Source organism: Xiphophorus couchianus, chromosome 14 (genome assembly GCF_001444195.1).
Source record: "Xiphophorus couchianus chromosome 14, X_couchianus-1.0, whole genome shotgun sequence".
Lineage (NCBI taxonomy): Eukaryota > Metazoa > Chordata > Actinopteri > Cyprinodontiformes > Poeciliidae > Xiphophorus > Xiphophorus couchianus.
In genome coordinates this window covers 9216241-9231974 of record NC_040241.1, presented here as the reverse complement: position 1 = coordinate 9231974, position 15734 = coordinate 9216241, and the positions used below count along the sequence as shown (strand labels likewise).

General features: G+C 42.7%; 1 protein-coding gene across 2 annotated transcripts; it reads right to left on the bottom strand.

The window, feature by feature from the left end:
• Positions 1–889: 889 nt before the first annotated feature.
• On the bottom strand, positions 890–9404 carry LOC114157980 (trichohyalin). 2 transcript variants are annotated; one of them, XM_028039263.1, is made up of 3 exons: positions 9181–9404; positions 8154–8978; positions 890–6367 (listed from the first exon to the last, which is right to left on the bottom strand). In XM_028039263.1, exons 1-3 carry the CDS (start codon positions 9227–9229, stop codon positions 972–974), a joined length of 6270 nt encoding a protein of 2089 aa, XP_027895064.1. In that variant the 5' UTR covers positions 9230–9404; the 3' UTR covers positions 890–971. The 2 variants fall into 2 exon arrangements, with proteins under 2 accessions (XP_027895064.1, XP_027895065.1); XM_028039264.1 differs by having other exon boundaries at positions 8154–8930.
• Positions 9405–15734: the final 6330 nt, after the last annotated feature.

Below are 15734 nucleotides of genomic sequence, written 5' to 3'. Positions count from 1 at the left end.
GGACAGATTATAGGTAGAAAAAAAAAACCATGAAAAAAGACTGTTGCCATGTTGGATTCAGACCAGCACTCACACTCCATAATTATTAGTCGTGATGATTGCACACGAGTGTTTTTTGGATGTTGTATGTGGCTCTGCAGATGATGATGGAAGTTGTTGTATGTATCCCCCTGCATTTTTCCAACTGTCAGAAATTGCATTTTGAAAGAGGCGCGATGCTCTCATCAAGAGTCATAATTTACTTGTCAAAGCAGGGGTCCTCTCAGTGTGCGGCCGGCTCCCTGGGGTTATAATTGCAAGACGGTTCTCTTGAAATGCCTCAAGTAAAGATGAAGCACAGGGGCCTGCTATAGTCAGGCTTTGTGTGCTCTTTCCTTTTAAAAGTAACTATTACACAGAAACCCGTGAAACACAGTTGAAACGTGTTTGACGGGGCTTCATTATACTTTTACCATCATGTTTCTCACCATTTGTGGCTTTCAACACTGATACATTTACTAGGGAGGGAAGTCTACACCGACTCAAGGGCTCCATCTAGTGGAGGAAATGAGACGATTACGGTTGAGGTCAGATGAGGCTTTTCTGATAAATCAAGTCTACAGCATTTATTTTTTTAGTAAATGAATGAATGATGAGTCTTTACGAAACATTCAGGAAACAGGGTGTTAATAAAGCACAGTTAAGTGCAGATTTTTTTTGTATTTTACTAAAGTGATTTTTTTTTCACCTCTAGCACTTCAGGATTTATGATTTCTTAAAATTTTTGACCTGACAGTCAATTCAATTCCTCATTTATATCCTTAAATATTTTTAATTCGTGACCCATTTAATTTATTTGAGGTAAGAAGAAATAGAATAACATATTAAATAAAGACTTGTGTGGCAGAAATTAGATTGTTTCACTTTTAGGTAGTTTTATTCAAACATATTTACATATTATACACGTGAAAAAAATAATTATTACTCAGTCCTCACATTTCTAAAGTTAAATCTGCTATATCTTCCATCTTTTCAAATAAAGCCTTGATCTTTGAGTTGTTCTGTTTGCTCGTCAGCACATGGTATCTGCCCCCACACCTCTCTATGAGCCCCATCAGTTCCCCGTTCCTCAGGATGTGCTGATCCACGCTCTCTCCCAGAATCTCCCCCCAGGTGAAAAGCACCAACGTATGCCTCCAGACGTCCTCCCCGAGCAAGCCCACGTGCTCCTCCATGGCCCGCCTGTACTTCCGCGTGCAGGTCAGGAAGGCGGGCACGAGCAGGAGGACGACATGAGCGCCCGGGCGGCACCAGGAGACACTTTCTAGGATGCTCTTCCGTTGCGCCGAATCGGTCGCATCGGGTCCGTCTCGCCACTTCAGACCCAGCGGTTCTGCAACCGCCAGGCGCCTCCCGGCTATCTGACCTCTCCAGGGCCTGAAGCCGGATCCGCTGAACTTAGACGCCTCTCCGCCTAAGATGGTGACTCCGGTTGGGGAGCGAGAAGACCACGTCTCTCCCAGGACCATCACTCTCAAGTCACACCCCGGGTCTTTGTGGTTCGGTAGGGACCTTAAAATGCTGATATTCTTGTTTTCTTCAGTTTGTTTTGTTTCTAAAAGTGTTTCAAAGTGACATTTATTTGTCTCTGTGGGGCTAGTAGTATCTTCTACGGCTGACTCTTTCCCTCTTCCCTTTGCCCTCCCATCCTTGACTTCTTGGTCCATCAAAGGCAAGTTATCTTCAGCCAATAGATGGAAAGAACCCATTTCGTCAATGCTGTCATCGGACATTTGCTCCCTCCTGATCAACGCTTCCTCTCGTTTTCTGAGATTCAGCTCCCATTTGTTCATGTCTTTGAGCGACTCCTTTAGCTTTGTCTCCCTGGTGCGGAGCTCCTCCTTCAGCAAAGCCATATCCCGGCGAATCTCGTCCAGCTCCTGCGTTGTGCAGTTGACATACTCGTTTTGCACCAGCAGTTCTGACTTCCAGTTGAGCAGCTCCTGCTCCTCATTCTTTAGGTAGCACTCTCTGTCCTTCAGCTCCTTCCCTTGATCCTTCAGACCTCTGACCTTCTTCTGGAGGTCTTGACCGTGAGAGCTCAGTTCTCTCTGCTTGCCCTCCAGCGCTCCAAGCAAAGTGTCCAGCTCCCTTTCCTTCTTCCTGATAACCTGCTTCCTTAAGTTCAACTCTGTCATTTGATTATCCATTTCCTCTGCTTCTTTTTCTCTTATCTCTAGATTAGCTTGGAGTTTTTGAAGCTCAGATTCTTGATTTTTCAACTTTATCTCCATTTCAACAAGTTCCTCCTGTTTTGCACTGAGGTCGTCTCTTCTTTTGCTCAACTCTTCTTCCTCTCTCCTCACAGCTCGCTCTCTGTCCTCGGCTAATTTCTCTCTGTTTAGACATTCTTCGTCATACTTCTTTGCCTGCTCTTTTTGTTTCTCCATCAGCTCATTTATCTGAATCTTGCTCCTGTCTTCCCTTGCTTTAATCACTTCCACCTCTCCTTGAAGTTTATCGTTGGCTTCTTGTAATGCTTTCACCTCTGCATCTCTCTCCATAAGGACAGCTTCTATGCTCTTTATTTTCGCCTCACATGTTGCTAGATGCTCCCTAACCTCTTCCTCACTCTTCTTCCTCATCTCCTCACACTTGATGCTGAGATTTTCTGTCTCTTTTCTCATCTTTTCGTTGTGCTCTTGCAGCTCCTCCACTCTCTTTTGGCTCTCCTCGTATTTCTCTGTGACGACCCGAACGCTTTGCTCGTGACTCTCCCTCTCCTTCGCGATGGCCTCTATTTTCTCCGTTTTTTCTTTGACCTCTTTCTCGTACTCCCGAATCATGCTTGTCATCTCCTTCTCCATTCTCTCGGTGAGCTCCTTCAGCTCTGATTTGGTCTGCTCGATGGTCAGCCTCAGCTGGATGAGCTCCTTCTCGTTGTCTTTGTCCTTTTGCAGCATACTTTTGAGCTCTTGTTCTTTCTCCTGCAGCTTTTCCATCATTTGTGCCTCAATTTTCTTCTCTTCCTCTGCATGGCGTTGCTGCATCTCGGCTATACGAAGTGTATACTTCTCATTGCTCTCTCTCAACTCGTCAATGTCTTTGCAGTGGTTTGAGCACAGTCTTTTCAGCTCGTCGACCTCTCCCTCTTTCTCTGCGAGACGTCTTTCTGCTTGTGTTATTTCTTTCGTCTTCTTCTCGATAATCTCCAGAAGCTTGTTTATCTCGTTCGCCCCTCTCTCCTCCGTCTTCTTCAGCTCTTCCCTCCATCTTGCCTCCCTGGAGTCAGCCTGCTGTTTGATGCTTTCGTTCTCCACCTCCTTCTCTTTCAGTTTGCTCTCCATGTCTTCCAGAAGCTCTTGCCTCATCTCCTCCATCCTTCGCTCTGTGTCCTGCAGGCGTTGCTCGGCCTCCTTCTTCTGGTTCAGGATGATTTCGCCCCGCTCCTTGTCCTTTCTCTGCAGAATCTCGTCGATGTCCTTTATGTGCTGTTGCAACTTTTCTATCACTCTGCCGTTTTGTTCCAGAGTTTGCTGCATCTTCTTCTTGCTCAAGCCGTTTTTCTCTCTTTGCTCCATTGCCTGCTGCAAGTCTTCCTCGAGTTCTTTTATTTGCTCCTTCATCTTTTCAGCTTCTTGTTCTGTTCTCTCCAGTTTCTGCTCCGAGTGTTTTTTATGCTCCAGGTAAACGAGTTCTTTCTCTTCCTTTTCTCTGATTTCTTCCTTCATTTCCTTAACAGTGAATTTCATCTCCTCCGTTTCGTCCTCTTTCTTTTTTAGTTGTTGCTCCATTGCTTTCATATCGTTTGAAAGGACTTTCAGCCTTTCGTCTGCTTGCTGCATCTTTTCTTTGGTTTCGTTGAGCTTCTCCTTCATTTCCTCCATCTGTTGCTCCGACTCGTTCTTGCATCTTTCTTTGTCCGTTTCTCTGATTTCAATTTCACTGAAAAGCTCCTTCTCTCTTTCTTCTTTCTGTTGGATTGTCTCTCTCAATTCTTTAAATTTCTCTTTCATTTCCTCAACCTCTCTCTCCTTTTGCAGAAACTCTTTCTTGTGCCTTTCTTTCTCTGCTGCCCTGCCTTCAACTTGCTTTATCAGCTCACATTTGACGTCTTCGGTTTCTCTTTGACTGTGCTGCAGATCTTGCGACATGCTTGCCCGTTCTCGCCTAGTTTCTTCTGTTTGGGCAGCAAACTTTTCCTTTAACTCTTTTATCCATCTCTGTTTTTCCTGCTCTCCTTCATCTATTTGCTGCTTCAGCTCCTCTCTTTCTCTCTGTCTCTCTCCCTCCAGCTTGCTTAGTATTTCTGTGTATTCCTGTCTAACCCTTTTGACTTCCTCTTCCTTCTCTTTGACTATCTCACCGACTTCCTTCTTGCGGTCAACTTCTCTTTCCTCCATGAGTTTAACCATCTCATTTATTTTTGTAGCCATTTCCTCTTGGTGTTTCAGCTTCAAGGCCTCCAGCTCTGTGTTTTTCTCTTGAACGTGTAATTCCAGGTCTTTTTTGTGCTGTAGCTGAATCATCTCTTTGTTTTTCTCACCTTCTTGCCGTTTTGCGTCCATCTGAGTAAGATGTGCTTGTTTTAGTTCTGCTAACTCTCTCGTTTTTGTCTCCAAAAGTTCACTTTTCTCTTTTGCAAACTTCTCATTTAACTGTGCTACTTGTTTGTCTTGTTCTTGCTTCATGTTTTTAATTTCCTCCTCGTGCAGTTGCTTGAGTAGCTCAATGTCATTTGTTTTTTCTTTTAGTGTCTTATGAACTTCTTGCTTCTGCTGAACTCTCATTGTCTCTATGATTCTTTCGCTCTCAGTAGCTTTTCTGGTCATCTCTTCTTCATGCCGCAGTTTTATATCCTTTATCTGAGTTTCTTTCTCCTCCATTTCTTTTTGGTGTTGTAGTTTCAGCTCCTCCGTGCTTCTTTCCAACATATTAAAGTTTTCAAGCATCATCTGCTTTTCCTCTGCAGCTTTCCCTCTTAGTTCTTCCAGCTGCTTGTCTTGATTTTCCATCTCTTTCACCAGTTTTTCCTCCCTCTCTGCCATCTCCCTGATTTTCTCCCCTTCTTTTCTTAGAGAATCAGTATAGTGTGTTTCAATCTGCTCCATTTTTACTTGTAAAGCTTCAAACCGTTCAATCCACTCTTCTCTCTCCTTTGTAAGCACCGCTACCGTTTCCTCCTTCTCATCAAGTTTTTTCCTCCATTCCTGTCTCTCTGCTCTGATTTCATCCTCCCTTCGCTTCCTCTCGTGTTCGGACTCAACGCAGGTGCGTTCGAGATCGAGGAGCTTCAGCTGCTGCTCGTCAGTCCTTTCCTTCAGTTCCTCGATCTCCCTCTCTTTGAGCTCCAGGTTCAGCTCCGCTTCGTGTTTCTCTTGTTGACGTTGGTTTAGTGCGACTCGGATCCTCTCGTTTTCAAGGCTGAGATCCTGAATTTCCCTCTCTCTGTCCTCCGTCAGCCATCTCATCCGCTCCTCCAGGTCGCCAAAGTCGTTTCTTATTTCACCAACCCGTCTGTCCTCGTCGCCCTCCTCTTCTCTTTGAACATCGGCCTTTCCCGGCGACTTCACCTTCTTCTTCCTGTCAAAGAACCACCTGATGCTCTTCACCTCCCTGTCCCTCAAGTTCTTCAACTCAGCCTCCTGACGAACCATCTTGTCCACGATCTCCTTCATCCGCTGGTTGAACTTTTCGTTCCTCTGGAGGCTCAAATCCCTAACTTCCTGCACCACGCAGGAAAAAGCTTCGCATCTGTTCATCGTCGCCATTTTCTCCACTTTCTCCAGGAGCTCCGTCACCTTTGCGGACCCCCCGCTGCCTCGTCCTCCTCCGTCTCCGCTGCCGATCACGTGGTACCGACCCCTGCATTTCTCCAGCAGCCACTGCAGGTCCCTGCCTCCGCTCTGGACGTGCTGCTTGATGTCCACGCCCTCGCGGAGCTGGTCGCCGTGGGTGAACAGCAGGATTGTGTGTCTCCACACACCCTCTCCGAGAAGCTCCAGGTGCTCCCTGACGTGTCCCGCCCTCACCAGAGTGTCCACCCTCAGAGTCAGCAGCAGGGCGTGAGGCCCCGGAGGGCACAGGGCCACGCTGCACATGATCTCCCGTTTGACCCGCTCCGGCGTGGCACCGGCCACTCCTGCCTCCCAGCCCGGCGTGTCCACCACGGTCACCATCACCCTGGCCACCTCCGCCTGCTGGCGGACACACTCCTCCGTCACCGCTCCTGCTTCGAAGAAGCCTGTTTTCCCAAGAATGGCGTTCCCAGCACAGCTCTTCCCAGTCTCGCGCTCTCCCAGTAGAACCAGTCTGACCTCGGGCAGCCGCCGAGGAGCCTTGGAGAAGGACTGGTGTGCATCCAGCTCCGAACCCTGGGGTCCATCACCTAGGGAGAAAAATATAAACAGACTTTACTCTGTGGTTTGTGCTCGACATTTTGTCACCATGTCATACTTTGCTGTCCACCTCGTTTGGCAGGAAAATGCAAACACACACCACAGTCAAACATTAGCGATTGGGTAAAATTTCCACGCCTCCAGCTGGCAATCATTTCTCATTATATCCAGAAAGCAAAGCGTAGAACAAGGTTCTGGTTGTTACCAGGATGGAAATACTTTCCATCTTTCACAAAAAACTCATTCAACAATGATCCTCTCTCCTGATATCCAATGTCTTAGCAGAAAAGATGATGGTAGTGGATAGATCTCTCACATCTGTCACATTCAAAGGCTAATCCTCTGAATGAATTCCCTGTGTAATTGCAGGGAATCCATAACTAGTTGTTCTCTTGGGTATTGGTGGTTAATTTGAGACATCCCTCCTTCCCACTGTTTCCACTCCCCCCATTTTTTCCACCGGTTTAGCAGCATTTACTCACGTAATTCATGCTTACCTCACCTCGGGCACATTTATACTCTTATTTAAAAAGACTCTGGTGATAAGTCTGCTTCTGAAAGGTTACTCTGAATCCCTCTCAAGTTGAAAACTAAACTATAAAGCTGCATGTGTATTCACTCATTTTCACCCATGGTGTTCTGCTCAGTTCCAGGATGGCCGGAGTTTCTCACATTCATAATAATTTAAAACATCTAGCTTGTAAACCAGACCTTCAATTAGCTTCCCACATGAGAATTTTGGACAGTGGTTTTCAGCAGGTTTCCAAGTATTGTGATTAGATACGCTGCTACCAGAGATATTGTTAAACTTATTGCACTCACACAGCTGGTTTTAACACCAGCAATATAACACAGGATGGGATGGTCTCATGAGCAAAAATAATCATGCTAGCTGCAGCCACAAACATGCGTTCTTCTACTTGATGAACAGCGCCCTCTGGTGGTGTTAGCTCCCCTAGTTGTGTACGTATCTGGCTAATGGCTAGCTTAAAAGGCTATTTTAGCTTTACATGAATCACCACTAGTTTGCGATTTCTGCTAGTAGCCCATTTAATTCATTCTTTGATAAAACACAAAACTTGGACTTAACTAAGAAACACCTTTCTGACAAGTTGAGCGATAAACAGTAATAATTTTAGTCACAACAGTATTGACTGGGTTTGTGAGGACAGGGCAACGCTTAGGTTACAACTGCCCCTGATCTCCCTCTGAAAAAAATATTTTTAATTTATTTAGTGAGGGACATACACAAACACCAACATGTTCAAAAAAATGTTTTTGACAAAAATCTGTACAAGTGCTTAAATATAAATAAAACTAAGGCATTTTTTGACATATAGCTTCTGTTTTTAAAGTATTTAAACCCTTTATCTTTTAGTTCTGTGAGTAATACTTCACATGTAGTTGACACTTCTCAAAATTGGAAAAACAAGAGAACATGTGTTCAAGTATGTTGAATTCCAAAGTCAAGAAATTAACATTTAACCTAAAATTGCCCATGTCCACAGTCATGGACATGGGCAACTCCAAGCTGACAGACCACTGATGTGATTTTCAAATGAAACTGCTATAGAAAAATGACAGATGACACAACTATTCTCAAGATACAATCTTTTTAGTCCTGAAGACCAAAGTTTTAACACGTCATTGAAGTCTAATTTATAGAATAGGTGAATATATGGTGGCCATTCCAACATGGAGGCCATTAGAGTTTTTCTAGAGTTTATTTTGTAATAAACTCTTATTCTTCAGCATTAAACAATCTGAAGGACTTACTCATGAGAGCGGCTTTGATGGTCCCTCTCTGCATCTGCGCCTCCATCTGCCTCTGCTTCTTCCTCCTCTCCCTGGCTCTCCTCTTCCCGTCCGCCTCCAGCCCCAGCAGGACTCCGTTATCCAGCTCCAGATGACTCCTTCCTCCCTTCTTTCTGTCCACCATCAGCTCCAGTTTCCTTATCAGTTCCTTCACTTGCGTCCCGTCTCCTTTGCTGTAGTTGTTCACGATGTGGTACCTGCTGCTGCACTTCTGGAGGAGTCTTTGGAGTCCAGAACCGCTGGTCTGGATGCGCTGCTCCATGGTGGTCAGACCCAGTTCGTCTCCCCTGGTGAAAAGCACCAAGGTGTGCTCCCACACCTCCCTTCCCAGCGGCTCCAGGTGCTCCTCTATCTCCTGGATGTAGCTGTCTGTGATGGAAGCGCAGGAGCGAACTACCAGGAGCACGGCATGGGGTCCAGGAGGGCACAGGGTCACACTCCTCAGAGTCTCCCTCCTCACCCAGTTGGGGGTACTGTTGAGTGGGTAGTACCACTCCCAGCCAGGTGTGTCCACCACTGTGACTTTCCTGCCAACGACATCCGCTCGCCTTTTCACGCACTCCTCCGTGGGCTTCCCGCTCTCGAAGCCGCCCACTCCTCCCAGCAGGGTGTTCCCTGCGGCACTCTTGCCGGCTCCCTTTCTGCCCAGCAGGACCACTCTGAGTTCTTGGAGGGCGGGCGGGGTGCCCGGGGAGACCGGAGGGCGTTGGACGTTCATGGCAGCCGGCAGACTCTCATCTGTGAAGAAAGGGAGAAGTACTTCCTCAGTGCATCGTACCGGATAAGCTGAGTGACACAGAACAAAGAAATGTGGCAAAAGTCAGACATCAATCTAGATCACCACCAGAAACCGCACTGAATTTAGATTTTCATCATTGAATCCATCGTCTACATCACTGAACCAATTTCAAGAGTTGAAGCCCTTAAACTGGCAGCTTTGTACAAGCTTCATATCGATGTCCTGCATCAGGATCCACTGTAAACTCACCTCCGTTTGCCTCTGCGGCTGCACTGCAGTTCTCATCTGTCGAGTCCATCTCTCTGTCCACCTTCCTCCTCTTGTTCCTCTTCCCCTTTTTTTTCTTTTTTTGGCTCCTGTGTGTACTTTTACAGGAAGAGCTTCTCTAAAGTCATTGCGACACAAAACGGACACAAACCGACGACTGACTGAGCTGAAAAGAGGATTTGAGATTCACAAACTGAACTCGTATCGTAGTAGTCTTACTGAGTCACATGACCTCAGCTTGTGGTTTTCTAACATGCTCTGTTTCAACACGACAGGAAGTCAGGAGGTGGAGGTGGCAGCACGAGCTTTTAAGAAACACTCGTACAAAAGCTTGCAAAATGCGCAGTTGGGTTAATAGACGGGTGCATTCATGGATGCAATTGTGCATGCACCAAAGAATGGTATTATTCTGCATGTAGGCACAGAAATGCATTTTTTTCCTCAGCTGCTCTGCAACTTGAAGTCAGAAGCTGCTCTGTGGTGAACATGTGGAACTTCTGTTTCCTGTGCCTACAAGACGGAGAGGCAGTACAAAAACTCTCTGTGGTTCAAGAATCCCTTACACACAGAAAAGAGTCATGCCAGCATAAAAAAACGAGACAATAAAGGATAGCTTCACACTAAGTTTTATAGATTAAAGCCCATTTCAATCAGTAAAGTGCATCTCTTATCTACTTTATCAAAGCACACGGGGCGTTCCTCATTTCATGTTGTCTGATATAGACAAAATACTCAGCCGAAGATCACTTCCTCTTTTTTACGTCAGAAATGAGTTTCAGAGTCCATTTTTAGTCTAGGAATCAGCATTACCAATATGAATTTAATAAAAGAATGTCAAAAATAATATAGAAACATGGTATATTTTAGGAAATTTTTAACAAACGGAAATAAAATCTACCCTGTGATGGGTTGGTGACCTGCCCACGGTTTACCCAGCCTCTCGTTTTCGCCTCTGGTTTGTATAAATATTCACAGTCTTATGCTTAAACTTTGATTTAGTTTCAACTTTATTTGGAGTCTGTCAAATTGTCATTTGGTAATATTTTCGTTCTCTGACTTCAAATCTAGCAGATTTTGCAGACATCTCAGCTCCGTATTTTCCTTAAGGTGAAATTAAGTTCTGGACTCTGTCTAGACTTCCTCCTCCGAATGCAACGGATTCAAATGACTGAAGAAACTCCTCAGCATTCTACCAATTAAGACGTGTTACACCAAGGAAGTATATAAAGCATGCAGAACGTCAACTCCTTGTTGGACACCATATGTATAAAATTATTGTTGTGGTGGATTTGGATGTTTACTTGGACTTTCTGTGATGCAGAAACACAAAATCCCTTTTCATCTTTAGCTTTCCAAAGCACACCTGAAGAATAGGACATAATGGGACAACTATTTCACACCTGAAGTCCTTCCCCCACTGACTTCAGTCATGTCTTTCTGTTCAGTTTTGGGGGGCAAAAGTCCCATATTCTTTTCTAATCATTGATTACCGTCTTCGCTGCTGTAGTTTGAAATTTCTTGAGCTGAAATGGTTGTTCCCTGTGCAATAAAATTCTTCCAATTCTTTGTGACCTTTCTGCCAATCAAATAAATGCTCAGCCAAAGTACGGCACAACAAAGTATTAGCTTAAGGGGAGAGTATACTTATGAAACCACTTTTGGGTTTTTTCTCGAAGAGATTTGTTTTGGTTTTCAGTTTCCATTTTGTCACATTCAACATGGAAAGACTTTTCAAATTATGTATTAAGCCCCCGTTTATTTTCCTCGCAAAGCTTGGCCCTATAAAAGTTTCGCTCGGCAGAGCAGCAGTTGTGAAAAAAATTAAAAAAAAACCTTCATGCCGGATTAGAGCCCTTACAATGAGACGTTTATTTTCTTATAGTTGCCTTATTGTGTGAGGAGCCAGTGATCCTTCATCACCCCAGCTCTACGATCTGCCTCCTGTCACATCGCTGTGGGGGCGTCTTTGGGTACAGGCATGGTACAACATGTTTTCCAACAACGTGATCCTGTTCACCCCAAACCATGAAAACACACACACGAGATCATTTTCTTCATGATTCATCCTTTCCTCCAGCAGCACTTAGAGATGATAGAAACAAGCTCTGTTTATGGAAAGCACTGAATCGACTCTTTTATAGCTTTGGTGGCATTAATCTATCCAGACCTGCTCCTTGGAGTTTAGTTGTTTTTTTTAAATAACAGGTTGAATGTTAAATTTATTGTTTGAGCACGCATGTTCTTGTAAGCATTAATTGAGTCTTTTTCTTTATAGGGGGGCAGCATAATGACAGGCACAGTGCTTTGCAAAAGTATTTATACCGCAGATTTTTTTTTTTTTTTTGCTTTTGTCACGTTACAATCATATCTGTAAAATTTTAATTAATGTTTGCACCTTTACAGTCGGCTTAGTACAACCAAAAGGTTGGCGCAACGCAATAATCAACAAACAACGTCGACGCTCAAACAATGTTTGTTTCCTGCGCTATTAACACACCCTGCTGAGAGGTTCTTCTTCTTCTTCTGTTTTTAAATGGCGGTTGGCAAACAACATTAGGTGCATTACCGCCACCTTCCAGATTGGCGTTTGGTTCAGACGCTTTTCTGCTACGCTCAGTTTAACCAGACATGACTTTCAGGTATTACACCAAATAAAAATAAACAAATAAGCCCCAAAGAATATGACTCTAATATTTGGATTAAACCCCCATAGTCTGATACCCTTAAATAAAATTGAGCACAGCCATTTAGCTTCAGCACTTGAATTTTTTAAAAGTTCAAAGTGCAGATGTTTTGTTAAGACCCCAGAGGTTTGTCAGCAAACACTAGTGAACATGTGTGGATATTTGTGGAGAAGTTCAAAACAGGGTTAGGTTTTAAAACAATGTAAAAAAAAAAAAAAAAAAAGTAAAAATCTGGAAGAAGGTGCTCCAGTTGGATAAGACTAGGCCTGTCACGATAGCAAATTTTGCTGAACGATTAATTGTCTCAAAAATTATTGCGATAAACGATAATATTGTTTGAAGACCTTTTTACACTGAAAATGATGTAATAACGCATGCGATTTCTTGCCAAAGTTAGATACACTTTATTTTCAAAAGAACACTAAACACTGGAACTGGTAAACAAAATAAACAAAACAGCCAAAAATAAAATGGATTCTCAGTCTCATTAATAAAAAATGTACTGGAAAAAAAACTAAACATAAAGCCAAAGTGTAAATAAATACTGCATTCAACCAAAATAACCACTATGTTGCCCTTCAGTAATAATTAGATTTAAATAGAGAAGATGGGCACATCGACTACCTGATGCAATAGTTCACACTACATGATTTTTTGCTGCTATTTTTCCCCTTACAACAATCTTAGATGTTGGTCTTTCTAAGATTGTGTGGTGTGTTACGGTAGATCATCGTTGCCGCTCTGATCTAAATCAGGGGTTTTCCCCACTGGGATCGTTAACTCAGCCTGTTGAATGTGACAGGTAGCCAATCAGAAAGCGCGGATTCTCCTCCGTGTTTTCTGAGGGGAAATTACGGAGGGGGATCCCAAACAGCTGACACGGCGCAACCCGAAGTCCAGGACATTGGAGATGATATGTGGAAACAACATTAATGTTTATTCAACATGCAAAGAATATAGAAATGACAAGAGGAGGAGTTGGAGCGAAACCGGTAACTTTTCAGCTGTTCTTTGTTAACGTGACGTAAATAGATTATAATAATTTTCATTCAGTCAGGACTTTACGCTGACACTAGCCACATCGATTAATGTCTGGTTTTAAAATTAGTTCACTGAACTTGTAGCCATTATTTTGTGCCCATTGTTGGACACCACACGGCAGGACCGAACCCGATCGAACCGTTATACCTAGGATTTCTGTCGGCTAATGTGTGATCTGTCAGGTTTTGAAAATGGGCCGACAATCGGCCGACAGCTCTAAGATCGTGTCGTGTGAGCTGGGCTTTACACTAAGGAAATGAGGAAGGGAGGGTCAGTGGAGAGCACCGGAGTTGAGCCTTTTTTCATTCAGTGTCATTAACAGAAAGAGGAAAAGGCCGGAAGAGACGATAATGCCGATAATTAAAATGATGTCGGTAGTTTTAATTTATCATACGATTAATTGATTTATCGTTTATCGCGACAGGCCTAGATAAGACCAAATTTTTTTGGAATACATGCAACTGTATAAAATAGGGTTTTGTTTTGTTTGTTTGTTTGTTTTTTGACAGGGACCTGGAAGCTAATCAGAGTTGATGGGAGGATAAATGACTCCAAATGCGAAAGAATATTTTAGGAAAACTAATCAGAGGCTGTAAAAGACTCAATTCTGCAGCAGAATAAAACATCTGCATGTTATGGGAGGGTCCAGTCAAAGTCCACACCGAATCAAATTGAAAGTCTGCGGTAAAATGATTCTCTCAGATTCACCTCATTCGTTCTGATTTAGTTATTTTGCAGCGACCATTGCAGAACAATTTGAGTTCTGCAATGAACTCGAATTGTTCATTCTTCACACTGCTCTTCCCTTTAATATGAGAAGAGCAGAGTCAAGTACTGAATTGACTGCTTTGAATAGTCAATATTCAACCACACTGAATATTTGTATACAAATATTCCACACTTTTTATTTGTAACATACAGTCAAAGATCATGTTCATCTATCATTTTTTTTCTTCCACTTTAGAGTTATGTACTATTGCTTGTTATTCCGTTACAGAAAACTCCCCCAAACAATTCAAAAGTTTGAGGTTGTTATGCAACAAGACGCATGAAAAGTTCAAAGGATATGAATAGTTTCACGAGGGTTTTCACTGAGCGAGTTCACATTATGAAGAAAATAAGAGCGCCAACCTCTAGCAGCTCACATTTATCTGGTTTATCACACAGATTAACGTTAGAGCTTGTGATTAGTTTACCCCTGAAGGTATTGTCGGCTGGCAGAATGAGTGTCGACGGTGGCAATGAAAAACGTACAGTGCAGTGTGTGTTTTTTTGATTAATTTAAGTGGAGGTTAGGAAGGTGTTTTTGTCGGTTCACAGATGAAGTTCAGTAAACAGTTCTTTTCTTTATAAAACCCGTCTGCCTCAGTGGTAAATGAAATTGCATTTCATTTTTTTGTGTGTGTGCTCCTGATGGAAATTCTTTGTCATACTTGAAGCAAATTAAAGAGTAGTTGGGATTTTTAAAATTTATATATATATTTTTGTGCTTGGATTCATTTCTTTACTAGCCTTGAACACTGATTCACTGCCAAAGTTGAGGAAGAAACAGCTGAACGCCCAGACTGAATGCAGAAAAGCTCAATAATAACCTAGAACTAAACTAATTTAGGACCATTCAGAAATAAGAGGAAACATTCAACTTTAATATGAGAAGAGCAGTGTTAGTAATAATATAAATTAAGTGAGAAAAAAGCACAAGACAAAAAAAAAACATTCTGCTCTTGGAAGTGGCCATTAGCAAAAGTTATTTGCTTTCTGTAATTTCCAGATAACTTGATAATTTTCTTTTTAAGATGTTCTGCAGTGTCACTTGGCAGCCAGACGTTTTTCATTTTAAATGTTTTTGCACAAACTGATTTAGCCCTGCTTGTTTACTTCCTGCTTTTCAAATAAACTCAACATTACGCCTACGTTTCATTTTAAAACTGTTGGATAAATTGTATTTTTAGTAATTATCAAATATTCGTTGTATCATGTAGCCTTGTAGTTACATTTAGATAATGTTTACTTATATGCTCTTATTCTTTTACTCTTAGTATAAGTAATGTTTCTGTGTGTTAAATAACTTTGATTCCTTCCTAAAGGAATCCCTGGGAAATAGAGGTGTTAGTTGTTCCCAGCTGAGTTTTACAACCCTAGAGGAAACTCTGCTTTGTTCTTTGTGCTACAAAGCCGTTGCTTTGAAGATATACAACGTGTCCCATTCGACGCCGTGCCTGGAGCAAGAAGGATTTAGATTGTAGATAACATGTGTTTAGTTAGTGATTATCATTTAGCGCTGCAACTATGTGAATTGTTTTCCCCTCCACCATTTTAGAGTTGCAGCGCCCCGTGTGGCAGGGTTCCCAAAATCAATAAAACAGAGGAGCGGGAGATGTGTTTTTCAGAGCGGTTGGAGATTTGTAACTGAAAGCACATCTCTGTCTGCTCTCCTCGCGAGAAACAAAGAATCTAACTCTCTTGTCTTTCCTGTGTTTGTTTAAAATTGTCTCTAATAGGTATTTAGACCTGACAAAAACTTGAGATGTATTATTAATATTGAAGATTATTTCTAATATAAAACCTTTTAAAATACTTTGTTTAAAGCACATTTGACCGACTCAGTGAGACGGACAGTGAAGGCATCGTTGGGGTTTTGTTAGTTTTTGCTTGGCGTATCTGATAAAATCCAACTTAGAAGGCAGAATAAGAGGTGCAATGCTTTTGCTTCTGTATCGGCCTTTCTGAAACCATATCATTTGTTTGTTTACTAGACAAATCTGAAGTTTTCAAAGTAGAAAAGTAAACTTTAACTTCAGGTTTTCTCCT

Bases quoted from the DNA above. Each gene is read 5' to 3' on its own strand.
- LOC114157980 (XM_028039263.1), bottom strand. From the start codon at position 9,229: ATGGACTCGACAGATGAGAACTGCAGTGCAGCCGCAGAGGCAAACGGA. The intron at 8,979-9,180 runs GTGAGTTTACAG...TGTGTCACTCAG, and splicing joins AGCCGCAGAGGCAAACGGAG to CTTATCCGGTACGATGCACT. The intron at 6,368-8,153 runs GTAAGTCCTTCA...TTTTCTCCCTAG, and splicing joins CATCAAAGCCGCTCTCATGA to GTGATGGACCCCAGGGTTCG.